Source organism: Schistocerca nitens, chromosome 4 (assembly GCF_023898315.1).
Source record: "Schistocerca nitens isolate TAMUIC-IGC-003100 chromosome 4, iqSchNite1.1, whole genome shotgun sequence".
Taxonomy (NCBI): Eukaryota; Metazoa; Arthropoda; class Insecta; order Orthoptera; family Acrididae; genus Schistocerca; species Schistocerca nitens.
In genome coordinates, this window is record NC_064617.1 from 906,349,394 (window position 1) to 906,372,175 (window position 22,782).

General features: G+C 38.6%; 1 protein-coding gene across 3 annotated transcripts in view; it reads right to left on the minus strand.

Annotated features, from left to right (window-relative positions):
* The window catches only part of LOC126253477 (WD repeat-containing protein 19), a 328,532-nt gene that overhangs the window by 100,208 nt on the left and 205,542 nt on the right, over window positions 1-22,782 (minus strand). For all 3 annotated transcript variants that reach the window (XM_049954835.1, XM_049954834.1, XM_049954836.1), the window contains 2 exons: window positions 6,366-6,517; window positions 2,628-2,859 (listed from right to left, as the gene is read on the minus strand). In XM_049954835.1, the coding sequence (XP_049810792.1) occupies window positions 2,628-2,859; window positions 6,366-6,517 (384 nt within the window). The remainder of the gene's footprint in view (window positions 1-2,627; window positions 2,860-6,365; window positions 6,518-22,782) is intronic.

Here is a 22,782-nt window from a genome sequence, read left to right on the forward strand (position 1 = left end):
TATTATATATCAAAGATATACAAGGCAGTCTTTGTTTTTCAAAGGGATTCACTTCTGGCAACTTAACACCATTTCTAAAACAATGTAAAAGAAATACACATTTTCAAATCTAAATAACTAAAATTTGACTAAGCATTGGGATTTCTAAAGAGTTTAAATATGAACAGTCCACATGGTTCTAAACAGAGACAATTATAACAGGAGCAAGTAATAAAAAATATGTCACAAGTTTTTTGTATGCAGTTGGGACATAAATTAATGCTTCTTATAAAGGTTTGTCTGAAAATTCACCATCTACTGTTACGGTAAGTTGTTGTCTAATTTCTGAGTGTAAAATCATGAATATTTATGCATGACTTATATTCCAAAACCATGCTATAACAACCTAATATGAAATTTAAGGTACAAGCATTCCAGAAGATAAAGTCAACACAACGGCACCAAGTTACAGGTAAGACTTATGCAGCGTAAAGTGAAATGGATCATAAATGGAACTGCACAAATGTTTAGCACAAATATGCACCATATTGCTAGGCAGAAACTGAAAAACTGCAATGATTGTTGTAAGACTGGTGACAAGTGTCGGTATGCCAAGCAACAATAATTCAGAATACATATTCCTGTAAGAGCAGGTATGTTAAATAAATTGTTTCCATGTCTAAATAGATGCCCTCAGAGAGGCTGATCACTTTGTCTACCCTATATTTCCATTGTGTCACTGACCAGGCAATTTCAGAAGAATGAGGATGGAACTAGGATCATAATCTCAAATTCATTGAGTAAACACTGGAAATACACTGTGTCATTGACCAGGCAATTTCCGAAGAATGAGGATGGAGCAAGGATCATAATCTCCAATTCATTGAGTAGACACTGGAAATACAATGTTCAGTCACCACAAATTTATTTGGCTGAAAACGTTGGATGTAGCACTGATTTTCAAGGTGTAGTTCTTATAAAATGCATATGAATTTATCTTATACAGCATTTACTGCCTCACACAATATTTTATAGATTACTGACCTTAATGTAACAGGTCATTTTTCATATTTTCATAATTCCCAGAAGAGCTGTCATCTTGGTACATCATCTTCATAATTACGCGCAGAAAAAAGGCTCAAAACTTGATAACATCTCTATCTTCCTGCTTTCCCGATGGCTGTACTCATGCACTCATTTGCTAAGCTTACTCTATTTGATGTGTTGAATATTCACTTTCCTTGAATACCTACTGCAAGTATATCAATTCATGCTGGAACCTGTCAGCATGAAGCACAAAACTGATGAGCCAAAACATCACAACCACTGCCCACCGGGAAGTTGTATACTGCCTGGTGGCACTGAGGGAACGTTACGAGGTAAGAGAAGTACAAGAGCGGAGTAGAGACGAATAGGGAATCATTCTATAGTGACAATAAGTGGCACAAATGTGGAAATTTGCCAACTTAAGTGACTTTGACACAAGCCAGATTGTTGTGGACCCAGTGCCTGGGAGTGAGCATCTCAGAAACGGCGAAGCTGCTCAGCTATTCGTGTGCTACTGTCATGAGCATCTATGGAAAGCAGTTGAAGAACGCTGAAGCTAGGGGTACTCAACAAGAAGTTGGACGTCTGCTGGCACAGGTATAAATGTTTTGGAGTACATCGGTCAGCACACAACGTTGAACATGGTGTTCTACAGCAGAGGATCTCTACATGTTCCCATGCTTGCCCAATATCATCAGTTGTGATTACAGTGGGCACAGGATCATCAAGACTGGATCACAGATCAATGGAACCATGTTGCCTGGTCAGATGAATCCCATTTATTGTTCAACCAGGTCAATGGTTGTGTCCACATATGTCACCATCCAGCTGAACGGCAGCTCGAAACATGCAGCGTGCCGCGGACGCAGGCTGGTGAGAGTAGTATTATGTTATGGGGGACATTCACCTGGGCTTCCATGGGATCTGCAGTAGTAATAAAAGGCAAAATGGCAGCTGTGGATTGGGAGAACATTACTGGGACCACCTGCAATCCCTTATGCTTGATGTCTTCCCCAACAGCGACGGCGTCTTCCAGCAGGATAACTGTCCAGGTCACAGGGCCAGAATCATGCGGCAATGGTTTGAGGAGCATAAAATTGGAATCACGCTGATGTCTTGCCCAGAAAATTTGGCTTATCTGAATCTGATGAAACCCAACTGGGACGTTATTGGGCACCAGCTCCACTAACGTTCATAAGTTACGGGAAGTGTGTGACCTGTGCGTAGGCATCTGGTGCCACAAACCTCTGGAAACCTATCAAGTACTTGTCGAATCAATGGCATGCGGAATCACTGCTAAACTGCATTCCAGAGGTGGACCAACACACTTTTAAGTAGGCGGTCATAATGTTTTGGCTCATCAGTGTATAGGGCCCCTATGACCCAAATTACCCTAAGGACATGCATAGGCAGCAGAAGTTACTGGAAGCTGGAAGACCTGCAACTATAAACCTGTATGGGTGAGCTTCCAGTAAACAAATGCCGCTTAGACCCACCTTCCTTCATTAAAACAGATGTGTCTAAAAATAAGCTACTGCTAGGACATGCTGGTGTGATATTAAGGAGGAATTTATCATACCAGAATATTGTGATAAATATACCTTCATTCCTTCCAGTATGTCTGCACATTCCTTCTTAAGCTGAGGGCTACTAGCAATATCCATTGCAATAGCAACACCTCTGCGTACATCACCACAGCGAATCGAAGTCCGAGCGACACCAGCTCTGCACACGGCAACATGCTGCTCACTGCCGCTTTCGGCATCCTTAAGACTGTCCGTAGCCTCAGCCAGCCCTTGTTCATAATGGATTAATGCTTCAGCATAATTTCCTCTACAACATAGAAATGCATGTTTATTAAAGTAAAATTAATAAAAAATTTTATAACCAGTTGTAGCTGTAGCAGCATGTAATACGGCTGCTGCATTTTTTTCCTTGTACCTACGGATTTGACATGCATGTTACATAACATATTTAAGAACAATTTTAAAAGTTGTGCAGAACTCCAAATTTAGAAAAAAGTAAACTAATGAAAAGTTATAAGATAAAAAAGTGAATGACAAAAGGTCTTTCGAATTTCACTCTGCACATTGCATAGGCGATGCCAGGAAGATCCTTCATTACTGTCGCTAAGGATTGCTGCAATGTGCTTCTATAACATGATGTAGAGTGTTTTCACTGGAAATTGTAGGCAAGAGTTGCAGCACATTGAGGTTGCTCAATTCTTGTCTATTTGCAATCTGCAGGATATCAAGTCAATTCCAGTTGATGGAAAATACCTTTATAATTATGCTACATGAAGAGCATGTATAAAATTAATACATATATAAGAATTTACAAAGGAACAGGGATGTAAAACTTGCAGATGTTATAAATGACACAGGCCAACGCTTGGCACAGGGATGCATAACTGTGCAGATGTAATGGCTGGCATATGGCAGTCCTTAGCACACTCCTGAAGGTGATGTAATGCCGTTGTAATGTTTCAAGAATGAGCATCAGAGAAACATTAGTTAGGAAGCAGCAATAAACAACTGAGGAAAAGAATGTATAAATTAAAAGTAATTCAAGGTTTGAAAGACACGGTGTGAGAAGCATTAGCAGCTGTAAAATCTAGACCGATATCATAATGTATAACTGTAAAATGCTTTTCCATTAATGAGTCATCATTTTGTATCTAGTTTAAATACACTACTCACTGTCTCAGAATGTAGAAAAACTCTGACAGGTAGTAAACTGAATCTTGCAGAGCTGAGGGACGAGGATTTTAATACCTCCTGATCAATTTGCTGGAGGTTGAATTAGGCAGCTCATGGACGTGAGACAAATCTAAGAAATCATTATTGGACCTTGTCTTTGATTGGAAGTGGAGTTCAGAAAACAACATCTAGTACCATGCTCACAATGATAATGTTGGATTTCAGGTGTTCAACAGGGCAGCTATTAGTATTCTTACTGAAGTACTTAAATACAAATAAAATCTTTAAAATTTAGTAACTTACATCATAACATCTTTAATAAAGTCCACTCACTAACATGCAGATAAACCTTCTATTTCTCTGTAGAAAAGCTAAAACTGCTACTACATCATTGCCTATGAAAGTACTTTTAAAACACAAGCAAACAAACAAATTGATATAAAATATTTAGCCAGGATATTATGAGTGACGGACCACTTAGATAAAAATGTGCAAGTCACCATCCTGACTCACAATACCATCTCCTACTTAACAGATCAAGCAGATGAAACATATCCACAGAATGTAAAAACATATAACACATTCATCTCATTGCCACATAATATACAGGAAGAGCAGCTGGTAAAAAAAAGTTGCTGCTCTCTTGACACAATGTGGTGCACAGAAAATTGTACACCACAAGCACCACACATTCATAAGCCAGGATACTGATACTTCTTTCTCCTGTCTCAGAAGATGTATTAATTAGACATAAATCGTCAGTAGTCATTTGTGTTCAGGGTACAATAAAGAGACTGAAAGGCACTTAGGGAATCAAAGCAGACAAAGAATTTCATAGCTCAAATAAATGTCACCTTATCTAGCAACCTAATTGTCATATAGACCTCCACAACCATTCCTGACCTCCACATCAAACCCTTGCCTCATGGCTCACATCCCTGCAATGGATCTAGATGCAAGATCTGTTCCATACATCCTCCCACTAACACCCACTCCAGTCCTAACACAGGCATCTTCTATTCCATCCAAGACAGGGTCACCAATGAAAGCAGCCGCATGATCTACGAACTCGGCTGCAACCACTGTGCCACATTCTATGTGGACTTGACTACTAACAAGCCGTCTGTCCACATGAATTGCCACCACCAAACTGTGGCAGGAACATCTTCACCACCCAGTTGCTGAGTATACCACCTAACACGATGTGCTCACTTTAATGACTGTTTCACAACCTGTACCATTTGGATTCCTCCCACCAACGCCAACTTTCTGAACTGTTCAGGTGGTAACACTCCCTTCAAGATATCATTTGTTCCCATACCCCCTGACCTCAACATTCTCCAATCTCTGTCTTCAACCTGGCTATCCCCTTCCCTGTTCGCACTCCAGTACTAAATACACCTTCTACCCTGACAATGCACATACAAGTCCTTTCTCCTTCTCTACTCCTCTTCCGCCCACCTCTTTCCCCACAGCACACACTCCGCAAGCTGCATCTAGCAGCCCTACCCTGTCCACACAATGTCCTTGCACACTCCCATAGGTACTAGCATTTTCCCTCACCCCTATCATGATATCCCTCCCCATATCCATCACACATCTGATCCACACCCTCACTGTCTACCCCAGCTAGACAGCTGTTACTTCAAACACAGTTGCAGTCAGGCCTTAGCACCTGGAGACAACAGTGGCTGTGTGTGTGTGAAATGTGTTTGCATTTTTCTACGTCTGAAGAAGGATGTAGTATTTTGTTGTCTGAGTATACAAACACAGAAAAGTTCTCGACTCCTTCAAGGAACTCCTGTACAGAACAGATGGAGTGTGCCAAAAGTAAATCTTTGAAATCTTATTTGAACACTTGGGGTTTATAATTCATTTTTTCTGTTCTGCTGGAAGCACACTGAAAATGAAATCTGCTTTCTTTTAGACACCTTTATGTATCAAGACGACTCCTTTGACTAGATATTATGTTGACACAAAGTGCTATACTAGATGTGGTCACCAGTGGGAGCTGTGTCTCAGAGCTTTAGAAGTGATAATTTGCTTTCAGAAGAGAACATTATGGATGATAGTATGTTAGATAAGATTTGAAGATAAATGCATACGTTGCATGGGCAAGGGTGGAGGCCAGAAAACAGGCTACAGGCAGAGGTTTGGATGCAGAAGCAGTGCAAGGATGGGCACGGATATTTTTTAGGTTTGGCTGGGCTGTGGAATACACTTCATAAGGTGTAGAAATCACTTTGAGAAGGATATCTGGCATGATAAGGGGTAGCCAAATCATGTCAGAAAACTAGCATTAGAGGACATGGCACACAACACCAGTTTGTAGACTAGGTTGCTATGTTGGGGGATGTTGCAAGAGCCACTGTTTCTTACAAATCCATCAGAGATCAGATTGTTGACATTCAGATCAGACAATCACTGAGCGAAAGAGGATACGTGAAATTAATTCGAGAGAAGATGTTGTAGTTGTTAGGAATGAGGACAGGGTGCCTTGGTTCTTATTCAGTGCTGTGCTTCCACTACAAAGTGAATGGGGTATTTCTTTTGGCAAAGTTTGTGTTCCCCGTAGTATTTTTTACCATTAGTGTACAACTTTACATTCTTCACCTAAAGGCAGGTCAGTGTGATACCTACGTAAATTCAAGCTGCTGGGCATATTCCTTCGCAATGAATGGTGTCTGGTGTGGCGCGAGCTTACTGGCCAACTGCAGGGCACGATCCCACTGCAAAAGGTCCCGGTGCATGTGCAAAGCTGTCACAGGTTCACTTGATGACAAATACCATTCCTGTTAACCAAACAAAGAGAAATAATAGTGGTATTCAGATTTCCAATAAAATAAATTGCATTCAAACCGTGTCAAGAAATAGTGTAAATAGAACATCCATTATAAATTATACAACTGTAGAGACATAGTCATTGCTGACAGTGTTTGCATTTGTACATAAAACAAAACATGAAAAGCCCCATACACAATTTTTGGAGATATCCTGAATTTCATGAGTAAATTAACAAATTCATATGTACTTTCAGCTACAAAAATAATTTGGTTTTCTAATTTACTCACAACTGAACATAATTCTTATCTACTTGATCAATAACAAAATTAAACGACAAGATACACATAGAAGGAGAAAGTAACTGAACAAATAAAGGTCCTGCTACAGCTGTACACTAAATATTATGTCAGTATATAACAAAAGTTACCGTACATAATTTTGTACATTATTTAGGAAGTTAACCATTCAGATAACAGAGTGAACTCTAAATGGAATATATTGGAACAAGAGGCACAGCCACCAGTTACAAACCAGGATATATTACCACCAATCCTTTGCATATTAGCAAACACTTTTTTATTATTATTATTTTCTTAAGATAGGTACAATCAAGCACATCTCAAATTAATTTTAAGTAAAAGTATTTTCAGAAAATACGATTTATAGTATTCTGGTTTATTACTCACACAGAGTGCAACAGCACATGTCTGATACATCCATTTATAACCTGATTAAAATTACTTGATCATGTGTTAGAGGTACCTTCCTTCAATCAGAGCACTCAATGCCATACTGGAACTGTTCACCATTGTTAAACTGCTACAGCAAATGGTCAATTAATTTCAAATTCCTTGTCACGCTTTTTTTCTTGCTGCACTTGGATCTCGAATCCTGGGTCTGGCCCTTTTATATTGCATTTCATCACGCATGATACACACACACACACACACACACACACACACACACACAAAACGATGGTAACAAAATACACACATCTTGTACAGACCACTAGCCAAAGACTACTGGATTCTTTTGCACAAGATGTGATTTGACTTCACAGATTCAATTATCATCACAGAGATTGGCCTACATTAGGTAAACTTCATATGACATGGTGCAAAACCAAACTTTTTGAAAGCAGAAAACGATCATTGCAACTCATTCTATAAATATAACAATATAAACTGAAGGTTCCCATAGAACAGTGGTATCATCTCACTTTAATGATACAAAAGGATGTGGGTTTGATATCGCCAATTCCTAATAATTTTCTTTCATTTTTAAATCTTTACCAAAATGACTCCGATTATTATTATTCTCTATTAATTAGTTTCAATCTATTTTTTTTATTTTATTTTTAATCTTTTTCTGTGTCATTTTCACATCACATTGACTTACTTTTTCTTTTTTTGTCGGCTACAACCTGTAAATGAGTTCCAACCATGACTGCCCATCGGGCAGCAGTGCATCAGCTCATGTAGCAAAAACAGAAGTTACATTTTACTTTTAGCACTGAAACTGAATTTTTTTCTGTCTTGAGTTTGCTCACACAGATCAGCTTTAATCACCATGAGCAAAGCGAACATGGTTAATAATTCTGCCGCAGGTTGCTGACCGTCATTTTCTCGGATACACTGCACATCAAGAAGCTGTTGTTGGATTAGGGCATGAGTGTAATTTCACGACTCCAAAATGTATTGTCTGTCATAGTTCAGTCACTGGTCATTTAAAATCAGCTGTGGACAGAGCATCTCACATTCTTGCCAACCTAATGGCAGCAGCTTCCAACACTGTTCTGTGTTAAATGAACAGCACTTTGGTACTTGAGAAGTAACCCGCCACGTTTGTGTGTTTTCTTTAACTGAGCGGTAACTGATGTTGCAACTCTATAGTACCGAATGACAGACATTAACTATCGAGTTATTTTAAATGGACTATAGTGTGAGGGGATGTATCACCATAGTACACAACGCGCAGCTTCTTTCGATATGTATTGCAATTTTGCTCTTGTTGCTGGTGAACAAGTTGCAGCCAACACAAGCTTTGCAATAACAGTACATCTAAACTGCTTCAAACTCATTTTGTCTTCTGCATTTATTTCACTGAAAATTTTGCTGGCATTAACTACAGGCATATCAAGAAAATATAGCATGTCAGTGGTGAGGTCAACCTCATGCAAAGTCCATGTTTGAGAAGATAAGATTACTTGACTCTTACTTGTGAGTGGTTACAGATTGAAACTACACATAATTATGTTTTTTGGTGTGAAAGCTGACTCATAACAATGACTTGCAGCACACTACACACAAATTTTAAGTCACATCAACATTTACCACGAACAAAAACTGAAATTACCTGAAGTGTATACAAACAAACAAAGAGCATGAGCTACAGCAGCAATCTTAAGGTCAGGAAAGATGGGAAATGTGTGCTATTCCAAAATTAAGAACTAGATGTGGTTGCTAGGTCAGAGACTACCAGTAAATGTAATGGTTCCATTAACAAACTACTGGTAAGCTAGCTACCAACCCGAAAGTGTGATTTTACACACTAGGACTGTCAAATAAATGGTTAAATACAATGGATTTACAAACATTACTTCACAGTTAGCATGTATAGATGAAAATATTTTTATTTATTTATTTTTAAATTTAATGTAGAAAATGGGGTCAAGCAGATCAGAAGAAAAAATATGGCAGTATTTTGGTAAAGCAGTTTTCAATATTTAATTGAGTGAAAGTCTTGCAGACCACGATGTTTGAAATACACTGATCAGCCAGAACATTTTGACGACCTACCTAATAGCCAGTATGTCCACCTTTAGCATGGATAACAGCAGTGATGTGTCATGGCATGGAAGCAAAGTGGCCTCGGTAGTTTGCAGGAGGAATTGGCACCAAATCTGCACACACAAATCACCTAATTCCTGTAAATTCCAGGGAGGGGGACAATGAGCTCTGATGCCACATTCAATCACATCCCAGATGTGTTCAGTCGGGTTCAGATATGGCATGTTTGGGGGCCAGCACATCAATTGGAACTTACCAACGTGTTCCTCGAACCACCCCATCACACTCCTGGGTTTGTGACATGGCACATTATCTTGTTGAAAAATGCCACTGCCGTTGGGAAACATTATTATCATGAAGGAGTGTACATGGTCAGCAACCAGCGCACAACAGTCCTTGGCCATCATGGTGCCTTGCACAAGCTACTCTGGACCCATGGATGCCCATGTGAATGTTCCCCAGAGCATAATGGAGCTCCCACCAGCTTGTCCCCAGCCTGCAATACAGGCACCATGGAACTGTTTCCCTGGAAGACGACAGATTCATGCCCTCCCATCGACACGATTAGAAGGTATCGGGATTCATCAGACCATGCAAAGCACTGCCACTGGACAAATATCTAGTGCTGATGGTCATGTTGCCATTTCAGTCACTGTTGACAATGTCATGGTGTTAATATTGGGCCAGCCGGTGTGGCCGAGCAGTTCTAGGCGCTTCAGTCTGGAACCGCGCAACCCCTATGGTCGCAGGTTCGAATCCTGCCTCGGGTATGTATGTGTGTGATATCCTTAGGTTAGTTAGGTTTAAGTAGTTCTAAGTTCTAGGGGACTGATGACCTCAGATGTTAAGACCCATAGTGCTCAGAGCCATTTGAACAATTTTTTTAACATTGGCACATGCATTGGTCTTCAGCTGAGGAGGTCCTTCATTAGGAGTGTTCAGTGCACTGTGTGTTCAGGCACTTGTGCTCTGCCCAGCATTAAAGTTTGATGTTAGTTCCGCCACAGTTCACCACCTGTCCTGTTTTAGCAGAATGCCCAGCCTATGACGTCCAACATTTGTAATTAGGAGTTGTCGTCTGACCCCGGGACATCTGGACGTGGTCTCATGTGGATTTCGCCATGTGTTGAAGACACTCATCACAGCACTCCTCAAACATCCAACAAGTCATGCAGTTTCTGAAATGCTCATGCCTGCAGGCCACCACAATTTGGCCTCGGTCAAACTCAGATAGATCCCATGCCTTCCCCATTCTACACACAGACAGCACATTCACTGATACTATATGCATTGTGTGTGTGTCTCACTAGCAGTCATTCCTTGTCAGGTGATGCTGCTATTGCATGGATGGGTTAATGTCAATAGTGTGTCGGTGTCATAATGTTCTGGCTGATCAGTGTATACTACAACATATATCCCACAACTCAGAGAAAATCAACCAACATAAAGTCCAGGATGCAATAACAGCACTATGGAAAGAATAGATTGCTACTCACCACACACGGAAGGTGTTGCGTCACAGAAAGGCACAAAGAAAAAGACTGCTAAAATATTGAGTATTCGGACAATCTTATGCGTCTGTAGAAAAACAAACACACACACACACACACACACACACACACAACTCACCAACTCACATGGCCATTATCTTTGGGTACTGGGGCCTAAATGTGACTGTACCTGACTTGAGCAGCAATCTGCTGAGGCAGATGGTGGGGATAAGAAAAGGTGTAGGGGAGGGAGGGGAAGGGATAGCAGGGTAGGTGTGGGGGAGATGCTGTGCTGCCTGTGGGAGCACGCGAGGTCATGGTGGGAACAGCATAGGGCTTCTGGGTGCAGTGTTGGGAGGCTGTGCTGCAGTATTAATGGAGGGGGGGGGGAGGGGGTGTACGGGGGAAAGGTAGGAAATGAGAGAAGTAGAGAAGGAGAAAAGATTAGTAGGTGCTTGGTGGGATAGAATGCATGCATAATCCTGGAATGGGAACAAGGAAGGGGTAGGAAGGTGTAGAACATAAAGGGTTATGAGAATGAAGGATATGTTGCAAGCAAAGTTCCCAACTGCACTATTCAGAAAAGCTAGTGTTGGTAGGACCAATTCAGATGGTGCAGACTGTGAAGCAGCCACCAAAGTGAAGCACATAACGTTGGGCGGCATATTCAGGAATTGGGTGGTTCAGCTGTCTCTTGGCCACAGTTTGGTGGTGGCCAGCTCACAGACAAACAGATTTTTAGTTGCCCAGCATATGTACCAAATGGCACAGTGTTTGCAGCTTAGGTGGTAGATCATGTGGCTGCTTGCACATGTAACCATGCCTTTGTTAGGGTAGGAGATGCCCGTGACAGGACTGGTGTAGGTGGTAGTGGGAGGATGTAAGGGACAGATCTTGTATCTGGTCTACTGCAGGGATATGAGCCATGGGGCAAGAGGTTGGGTGCAGGAATGGACAAGAATATTGTGTAGGTTCGATGGGTGGCAGAAAAACACTGGGATGGATGGGGAGGTTATTCCTCACATTAGGGCAAGACGTGAGGTAGTTAAAACCCTGGTGCAGAATGTGATTCAATGGCTCCAGTCCTGGATGGTACTGCGTCAAAGAGGGGAAGGCTGGGTTGTGGCCAGACAGAGGGTGTGTGCAAGGTGGTAGGTGACTGGAGAGAGAAGGCACAGGAGATCTATTTCTGGACAAGATTTGGAGAGAACTTTCAATCAGTGAAGGCCTCAGGGAAACCCTTGGCATATTTGAAGAGAGACTGCTTGTCAACAGGCCACTGGTGGCTAGGCTGTATGGAAGGGACTTCTTGGCTGGAATGTGTGGCAACTGTCAAAGTAGAGGTACTGTTGGTGTTTGCGAGGCCTGATGTGGACAGAGGTACTGATGTAGCTATCCTTGAGGGGGATATTGTAGTCGTAAAATATCACTTTGGTGAAGTGGTGTGTTGCACCAGCATCTTTTGAATCAACAAATGATGATTGCCACTGTAAAAAGTTTATTTCATAATTAATTATATAATTTTCTGTTAGAATGTATGTTTTATTTACGCACGTGTATTATGAAATTGATAGATGCACCCTATCTACAAGCCGGGACAATGGTAAACATTGTACTACATTTGTGGTATCTACTGATAGAGCAGTTTATTCTGTATTGGTGGATCTTGCCTTGGAGATATGGTATGAGCCTTGGAGGGACATCTCAGAGGCAAGAGAAAACTTGTTATATACTCACTTGATAGGAATCTGTTAAATCATATAGACTATTCGTGGATTTAGTCCTTATCAATGTAATTGTGATGTTGCCAATGCTGAAACAACTAAATAATTCATGGTCACTGTAAACAAGAGTACAATATAAGATGCATTGTTTATGGGCAGTCTTGTATTTGTTTTGAGAATGGGAGATTGGATTTACACTCTTAACTTCAATAGTAACTGCACAAAGTTAAATCAGAAGAGCTTGGTGAGTGTGCTGAAATGAAATGAAATGTCGTGTGGCTAGGGGCCTCCCGTCGGGTAGACCGTCAAGAATCAATGGCAAGAAGTCTTAGTTTTCAATAAGACTTTACTTTGCCACCCAATATCACAGTAAAAAACAAGAGGAACACTGCAAGTGATGACCACTGACAGCAAACAAGAAAAATAATTTATAAAGAACAAGAATAATAACGAAAAATTTGAAATTTTAACGAGAACTGGCAAATTTCGGGTACACAGATTTGAGGGAGTTGATATCTGTTGTCAATAGTAACAAAGATCAAAAGCCAAAATTATGCTGCAGTACAAAATCAATGGCTAGCACTCCAAATCACGAATTTTGTAGGGGTTTGAATAATCAATAAATAATTATTAAATCCCTGTACTACAATTATGATTAAGAAGAAAATAACTAATCAACAAGTCAGCAAATTTTGTCTACAGCTACGGAGGGCTTCAATTGTACTAATCTCACAACCAGTCTGCAACAACAGTGGTGGATCACAGTTGTAGTTCATGAACCTACAGCAGCTGCAGTGTCAATGGTGCACTCATTTTTGGTACTGCAGCATGACCTATGCTTCCCATCGGCATCTACTTACAGTTTGATTTCGGTGAGCTGTGTACTATCCAAGTTGCTTTAGTTTCCAAAAGTTCTTTTTTTGTGGTGGTGATTTTGTTGTGGTGTAAACAGCAAGTTATTTTGCAACCAGAGTTTGCGGGTGTACAACAGCAGCCTAGCCAGCCCTGTTACAATATTAAGCTAGGGCTAATTAAACACACATTGTGGTAAACATCGTACACCTTTCGTAATGAGAAAAATGAATGTATATGTCCCAGCTTGGTTACTGTGCAATTGAGTAATAGCATAAAAGAGTTAACTGCTAGTACAGAGAATACTAAAACAAAACTAAAGAATGAAATAAAAACAACAAACAACTTTTGAAGAGACAGCATACCAATGAGTCACAAAAGGAATAGGATGAAATCCGAACTAGCATGCTGCAGTTACAGACAAAGCCTTCCAACTTACTGGAGGAAGTAAATTTGGAAATGCTGAAACACTGAGATTTAGTTCAAAATAAAGTGAATAAGCAATTTAGAGATGTGAACAAGGGCAGAGTCAGATGTCGCTCCTATTTCAGTCTCTACAACTGTCAGTTTTCAGGAGTGTGTAGTTGATTTAGTCAATAACAAAGTACGAGAAAGAATTGAATTGTCTGTAGAAACACCTCTTTCTAATGCAGAAATAGGTACAACAGAGAGCAAACAGCAGAAAATTTGGGACGACTTAACTGAGACTAAGGAAGAAATCTCTGAGAAGGTACATAATCTAAGTGTGGATACCACACAACAGATAGATAGGTTAAGGAAGGAACAGGAGGAGGCTGCTGGTGCCCCAATGATGGAATTTCTGAAGCAGAAAATTCTTATGAAGTAGATTTTAAGCAAACATTTAGGTGTCCATGGTGCTGTACTAAAGTATAATATTTTTGGAAACCTAGCTTTGAAAGGTTCTTAAACTGTAATCAGTATGCTGATGAAGATTTAAGCCTTGAGCACAGTCTGTTTTGGAGGGGGTGGGATATGAGTGGATGTGGATGTACCAAAACATGTTGTGGTTTTTATCGTCATTGTAAGAAATATTTGAACAGGAATACGTTGTTGCACAACAGAACGGTAATTATGTGTAGGAATAAAATTTTGTTAGAACTGGTTGGGATTACTCTTAGTGGAACACATTTGCCAGGTAAGCAATGATGGCGTAACCAATGTCAACACTAGGAAGAACTGAATTACACACAGGGAGCTAATTGCCTGACAAGACAAGACACCACGAACCCCCGATTTGGCACTCAGACAACAGTGCACGCAGTGCAGACACAATGGTCTTCTGCAATGAAGGAGCATGCAGTAACTCCACCCACAGATGACAAGAGAACCCCTTTCAAGCTGCAATCTTTGTATAAAGGAATGCTCTGAAGTTATACATTAGGCCAGCCAAGAGCACTGACAGACTCAGAAAAAGGGAGAACATTTCATCACCTGTACGGGGTGAATCACACTCTCAGAGTTAGGCCACTCCATCTGCATCACGGATACCGATGGAAGGTCAACTCTATTAGTTGCAGATGCCCTGATGAATATAACAGAGTTTTTACAGCCACTGACACCTTCAAGCCCTTTGCTCAGTCTGGTTGTGAAGGGAACTTTGACTCTATGATCTGCACTCCTACTGCTCACAATGGTGATGGACTGCAGATGAGGATGGGGCAATCTTACATGAATGAAGAACCAATTTACCCCTCAGCAAGCTGTCCAACTTGGGAGCAGGGTGCCTCTGCCACCATTCCTGTGCGGTACAGGTACCGCCTTACCGGCTGTATGCTGTGACTGCCTCTTGAGCTGTCTTTCATTTCACTGTTGAATCTTCCACCTACACACCATCTTGACGACTGACAACAGGGGCATGCAGATTTCTGGGGCCAAGGCTAAGTGCAGCTTCACTCAATGAGAGCACTGAGGTTCTGACAAACGTGCACAACCCTGATGGGTTGTAATGATGTGACAGCCGCCAGACCCTCTTACGATGGGGCTGCATCACTGAACCCCAACAACACCAGAGCCTGCACCTGTAAACAGGGTATTTGACTGTTTTCTGGAAATCATCTAAAGTATATAATTATGTCATTTTATGCTCATAACATTCTTTTTCGTTCTTGAATGAAATTCAAATAATTTGAAAGCCTGCTACAACACTTCATTTTGAATCACATGATGCCTGTGACATCACCAGCTAGCTTGCTGCTCCTATTGTCACAAAGCTCATTAATTGTGTTGTTTCAGAAAATGGATTACAAATGGTGTGTAGCACCACACTGTGCAAATAAATATGTAAAAACTCCTGAAAATTGTTTCTGAGTGTTCCAAAGGATGAGCAGATGCATAAAATGTGCTTACACTGTACCGTCAAAATGTCACCACGTTGATATACAAGTCCCCTAACTTAATTAAAAATGTTTTGCTCTCTGTTAACAATAATATACCTTTGACATAAGCTTTCCAGCTGTTGCAAGGAAAGACAGCATCATTCGATGAAATAAAACTCCGGTGAAAATTTTCATTACACTCTATATCCTGGTAACACTTCAGCAGCTCAGGTGGTAAAGTGGGACAAATGTGGCAAGATGAAATATTTTAATTTATTTGTAAAATGAGTCAACAGTCCTCTCATATGAAAACCAGATCACAATTACAGAACTTCACCACACCCATCAGAAACAGAATAGGGCTATTGTTGTGTTTTCCTTGCCATTTACGTGCACTTTACAACTGCAACCACTGTTCACACATGTCACCTTTAAAAAGTTTTTAGTTAATGTGATCACAAACGCATTTTACGTAATTGAAAACAACTGTCCAGCTAGTACCCTTTTTGTTTAAATTTTCATCATCTTACATAAAGTTGAAGCAAGTTTCCACTCAGAAGCATCACAGTCCTTACGTTTGTATCACCTGCACGGTGTACATGGTGATACCTTCACCACTAGGAATGCTTTCCAAAAAAGTGAATTATTTTTAAGCAATTTAAACGGGTTTATCCTTAGTTGTCCATTTCTCAGACTAAGATTAATGTGAAGCTATGTATAACACATCCCACATCGAAACAGCTGCCACAATGAGTTCTTGCTAATGCTATTTACATATTACATGTATAACTTTTAAAAATGCATAACCCTGCCAGGCTCTGAACCTGAAATATTGTGATACGTTGTCAGATGTGCTATCCATTGCACCCCTGAGCACATGCACACTGTCAGCTCTCTGCTCACTGTATTGTGTACCAGGAAATTGGCATTAAGATTTACCAACAATAATTTTATAGTGATTTGGGTTGTAGTTCATGACTGATAGCAGGCAATATAAATATCAGATACAAACCCACTTGCAAATCGTTCTAAAATTCCTTAATTTTAAGCAAGTTTAATGATGTTGCAGGGAGCACAGAAAAGAATGTTCATCTCTGCACATATCACCAATCTAAATGGATGGAGCATAAACACATCAACTTCTGAAAAGTTTCCACTTTCAGCGTTCACAAAACTCCTTTATATTGTTAATTGAAAGTTGTAAATATTTTTTCCATTACTAAATAACTAAGCTGTTTGCAGAAAATGTGTGTAAAAACCTATCAACTTTGGCCTTCGGCTAAAACTCCTATAAAACATGTATAGTTTCATCTTACTCCTAGTCTATGTTAGCACCAGATCTTCAGCCAATAACAGTGTGTTTTTTGGTCATATGACCAAATACTCAAAATTAATGATTTTTAATAACACATATTTTGTAAGACTATTGACATAAATAATATATGAATGTCGTTACTACTCAGAATAAAAACAATCCAAACCATATTTTTAACATAGGGAAATAGCCTATTCCTCGTGGGGCACTGACATGCTACTCTACACTTCCATGCAATGCGAGCTCAGCACAGTCACTGCTATGCAGGGCTAGGAAGATGAGAGAGTGAACATAAAACTGATGCTAATAGGTGACTGGTAACTGAATGATGTCTCATTAGCATCTTGGTGCTCCCAAGGACACTATAACTGCACTTCCGCCTATCTACTTACACTCGTGTAGGAGGCTGCATTTGGTGGGCTCCTACAATGTATCTGAATAGAGCATTATTCTATGACAGTGTTTTATATAAACTATTACACAATGTATTATCTGTAGAAGCAGTAATGTTTATTAACAGTTTATCATGCATAATGTTAGGCATGCTACTTCATGTACAGTCTTGATACTGAACAGCAGGAAACATACTGATCAATGAAAGAGTCAGAAGCCTAGATTTAAGGAATGTCTATTGTCCAAATACTTGAGGTAGTTTGATTATTTTATGCTGAGGACAACATGGGCATGTCTGATGTGGTGTGCCTCTCAAAAACTATTATCTGACCCGGCAGCATTTTTATTTAATCTATGTTGTTGGTTAAGATTTTTACAATTTGATTTATTCTTATTTACTTACCTGAAACAATGGCAATGCCTTTATAGTTATTTGTTTATTGTTGGAGGAGAAAAACAATTGAGAATAGTGTTAAGATGAATTAGTGTCACTGTGTAATGTTAAAAAAACTGTTGAGAAATCTGTCTGCTGTTCAGGAAATGTAGATGCTTAATATAATCGCTGGTTCAGTGACCAGGGGTAAGATTGAAGTTAAATTTATCCCTCACAGGTGTTAAAGGTAATGCATGTCGAATCATATAATTACTAGACTGGGATTTAACACGTAATGGTATTTTATTGTAGAGAAGGTATTTTTCCTAGCGTGTTGTGCACTTTAGGTTAAGTGTGATTACATCATTACTGGTTATGAAAATGGGCATATATGTTTCTTTGACCTAGTGGCTGTTAGTAAGGAATAAAATATTTATGTTGGCATTACTTAATTGTAGACAAAGTCTTGATTATTATATATTTATTGTTGTTGGAGAGAATTATGAAAGAGACTGCAAGATTATGTTGTAGGACTTCTTCTACAAAACACATGATCTGGTCACGGATGATTCCAGAGTTTCAAGTTATCGTAACTGAATTACCTCACTTATCAACTGGACTTTTACCAGTAGAAGTGTTGAATGAAAAGTTCATAGGAGAATCACTCTTGAAAATTTTCTCTTGGCCTGAAATAGAAGAGGTACCAACTAGCAATTTACAAGAAAAGGTAGAGAGGATTATAATTACACATGCACAGCTGAGTGCATGAAAATAATTTAAAAGCAATTATCCCTAATTTTAAGCTCAATGACATGGTGCTAGTGAAAGTCTTTCTTCACAGTTCACAATTAACAAAAGAAGGATGTTATTCCATCATTATGAAGGCCCATATGAAATTATAGGGTTATTGCTATTTTGTCAAAAACTGACATTTTGAGATCATGGCTGTGTAAAAAATATAGGTTGTTTCTTCCAAAGAAGAAGTCAGCAACCAGCCGCTATTACCAATACGGTTGGTTGCTGTCTTCTTCTTCGAAAGAATCACCCCATAAAATTACAGGTATTTTACATCCGGAGCTGTTTTGTTAGTAGACACTTTCAATGAAAAAAAATAAAGGTCTCTATGCTAAAAATATAATCAAATGACAGGTGTCATCAGAAACTTTCCTTTACAACTAACATAGTTTTACATTAATATGTGGCAAACAATGGACATTAACAAACTAAAGCGAGCAAATTGACTGTGGAACTAAGATGAGTATTTATTTTTCTAAGTGGAGGTGAATGTTAGCTCTGTGACTTTTTACAGGGGAATCAAGGGTGATATGCTCTTATCTATGAAGTGTAAACATGACAGACAAACATTCATGTAAAATAGTTGAATCATAATAGGAGGGAACTTGTTGAAACATACAGTATCAGGGTATTCAGTGTTACAGTAGTTACTTAGTATGTAGAGAAGAGTAAAATAAATATAGCACAAAAGTAAGATTAAAAGCCAGGTATGAATATGGACTACAGTAGGAGCAGGTTACCTTAATATATATGAATAAAATGAGAAGGTAAAGAGGTCAATGATATTAACAAAACATTGTATCCTAACCTTTATGTATTTTGTGTGGTGTATTTGAAAGGTTAGTTAGACCTAGAGGAAAAGCATGAGCTATACCTATGAGAAAAAGGAGCATATATAAACAGGGACACTATCAATTTAAAGACTGTGTAAAGATAATCTTTCTGCCGATAGAGGTGTATCTTGACAGTTCCTATGTAAGTTGGTACATTTAGTTTCAAGGTTCCTCCAAGGTAGCAAAGTAGATGAATTTACCAGAGTCTGTCGGGTGTACCACTTGCTAGTTTAAAAATGACATAAGAAAAAGGTAATGTCTTGAGTTTTGTAAGCTATCCTTCAGGACTGAAAATATGGGTAACTAATTACAAAATGTATGACAACAAATGCTTGTCAATTGTTCAAAACACAACTCCTCTGGTTTGCTGGCAGTTTACAAAAGCTGAAGGTGTTTTATGGAAAATAGTAAAATCAGCCCCAAAAAAGTATTTCAAAGAAGAAACTTTTCAGATGGCAATATTAGGATTTTTAACTTCCTATTAGCTAAGGAAAATTGGGACAGTGTTTACATGCAAACAACTGTTGATAATATGTTCTTAAGCTTCCATAACACCTTCCTTTATTACTTTAATACAGCATTTCCTTTTGAAACAAAAACTTCAAGCAATCAAAATAGAAAGTCGTGGGTAACAAAAGGAATCAAAATTTCTAGTGAGAGAAACAGATTTCTCCAATATTGCTCCAAAAAATACATAGTCACTGAAGAATTTTCTGACTATTGTAAAGCCTACAAAAAAACTTATCTTAGAGTGATTAGACAGGCAAAACTTTTATGGAATGACAATTTCATAAGAAACTCTTCAAACAAGGAAAACATTTCTCTAATACTTAATGACTCTAAGGTCACAGATCCATACACAGTTGTAAACAAGTTCAATGAATATTTCACCTCACTAGCAGAAGATCTCATTCAGGCAAACTGCAAGGTATCGTTCTTCAATCCCACCAATATGTCAAACAGCACTAATGCTACAATGTTTGTCTATGGAACAAACTCTGATGAAATTATGAACATAATAAAATTGTTACACAATAAAATCTCTAGTGGCTATGATGAAGTACCTGACCTCATATTAAAGGTGTGTGCTCCCCATATAGTAAAGCCATTATCAACCATCTACAACCAATCATTAAAAACTGGCATTTTTCCAGATGATCTCAAAATAGCTAAAGTCTCACCATTACTAAAGAAAAGTTCCCCTAATTTAGTATCCAATTATAGACCATTATCCATATTAAGCATCTTTTCAAAAATCCTGGAAAAACTTTTTTATGACAGGCTTATAAATTTCATAAAAAACCACGCACCAATCAGCATTCAACAACATGGTTTTAGTAAATCTTTATCCACCCAGACAGCAATTTTTGAACTGTTGGACCACATACTGAAATCAATTGACCAACATAATATAGCTGCAGGTATCTTCTTAGATCTCTCTAAAGCCTTTGACGTACTAGATCATAAAATACTGCTTGCTAAATTGGAAAGAAGAGGAATAAGAGGTGTGGCTCACAACTGGCTATGCTCTTACCTACAAAACCGCAGACAGAAGGTATCACTTCAATATGATATTAATGTACAGAATAAAATAAATAACACAGTTTTCCTCTCGGAGGAAAGAACAATAAGATATGGTGTTCCCCAGGGTTCTGTTCTAGGGCCATTACTTTTCCTCATTTACATAGATGATCTTGTTGAACGTATGAGCCCACAAAAAACTATCCTGTTTGCTGATGATACAAGCATAGTGTTGACTGGATCTAGCCCTGAATCCCTTCAGACAATATCTGATAACTCTATGGAAAAACTTTCTGAGTGGTTTAACAAAAATGGCCTAATTGTTAATAGTGGCAAAACTGTATGTATCAACTTCCATCTAATTCCCACATCCAGTCATAAAACTATCCAAATAAAGTTAAATAATGATAAAATTGAAAATGTAAATGCAACAAAATTTTTGGGTCTATGGGTCCAACAAAATTTAAAATGGCACACACATATAAACAACTTATCAAAGAAACTCTCATCATTGTGCTATGGACTAAGAATACTAAAATCTACTACAAGTAAATCCACACTAATGCAAGCATACCATGCGCAGTTCCACTCATTGCTCCGTTATGGAATCATCTTTTGGGGAAATTCAACTCACAGCACAAATATATTTAAACTACAAAAAAAAAGCACTGAGGATATGGCCTCAAAAAGCTGGAATCCTGTAAATGTCAATTTATAAAACTTAATGTTCTAAGCATCCCATCCCTATTCATTCAAGAAACAATCCTATTCACCAGGGAATACCTCTCAAGAACAGGCAAAGTAATCCAAAACAATGATATACACGCTTATTATACCAGAGGGCAATCTAATATCCATCAAATTTTTTCAAGGACATCATCATACCAAAAATATATAACTCATCTGGGTGTCGTATTACACAATAAAATTCCAGAACAAATAAAAACTGCTCCAGATCCAATATTTAAAAATAAACTAAAGGCATTTCTGACAAAGCACTGTTTCTATTCAGTACAAGAATTCCTGGAAATGAAAAATTATAAAGTTCCTTTGTAAAATACTGTGATTAGAGTAAAACATTCTGTAGGCAAAATAATAACCTAATTTCTACTATACACAACTATGTTTCAGTTTCACTTCCCAAAATTTTTCAACTCGCTTTTGAATGTACAAGTACACATTCTATTAGTATTAAAACTTAATTGTCTGTGAAATCTCAATGTTAATTTCATGTTTAATGTAGTTTTTAAATGACATTGTCCTTCTGTTGTGTTTCCAGTTGACATTTTCACTATTCTGTAATCTCAGTGATTATTTGTGTAAATTTAAAGTAGCACTACATTGCCTACATGTTTCTTAGTTCCCCAAGGAAATTGTTTGTATTCTCTGTATGTGAAGTTACTATATTCATCAATGAACAATTTTGTGTACATTTTTTAAATGGCAGTCCATTGCCTACTTTTTTTCTCCAAACTACATATTTGTTAAGAAAAATGACTTGTCCTATATCATGTGTACTTTGTACAATATGTGATCCACAGGATAAATAAATAAATACAAATACAAATCTGGACTCATAACAATGAATTTGGTGTTCCCTGTAACAACTACACAGGGCAATTTCTCAGTGTATGTCTGAGAGTTTTGTAGAGGCAGATACTCCTCTTACAGGAACCTCTTTTTTTAAAAAAAAAAAAATTATTGGAGATGGTAAGCAATACTGTCGGGTTTATAAGATTTTTTTAACAGGAGGTTTGAGTGCTTTAGTCCATGAAACTAGTTTCATTTGAATGTGGTGTAGCCCAGTGATTTTCAAAAGTGTTATGAACTTGGCTAGAAAATCCTGAGTTTT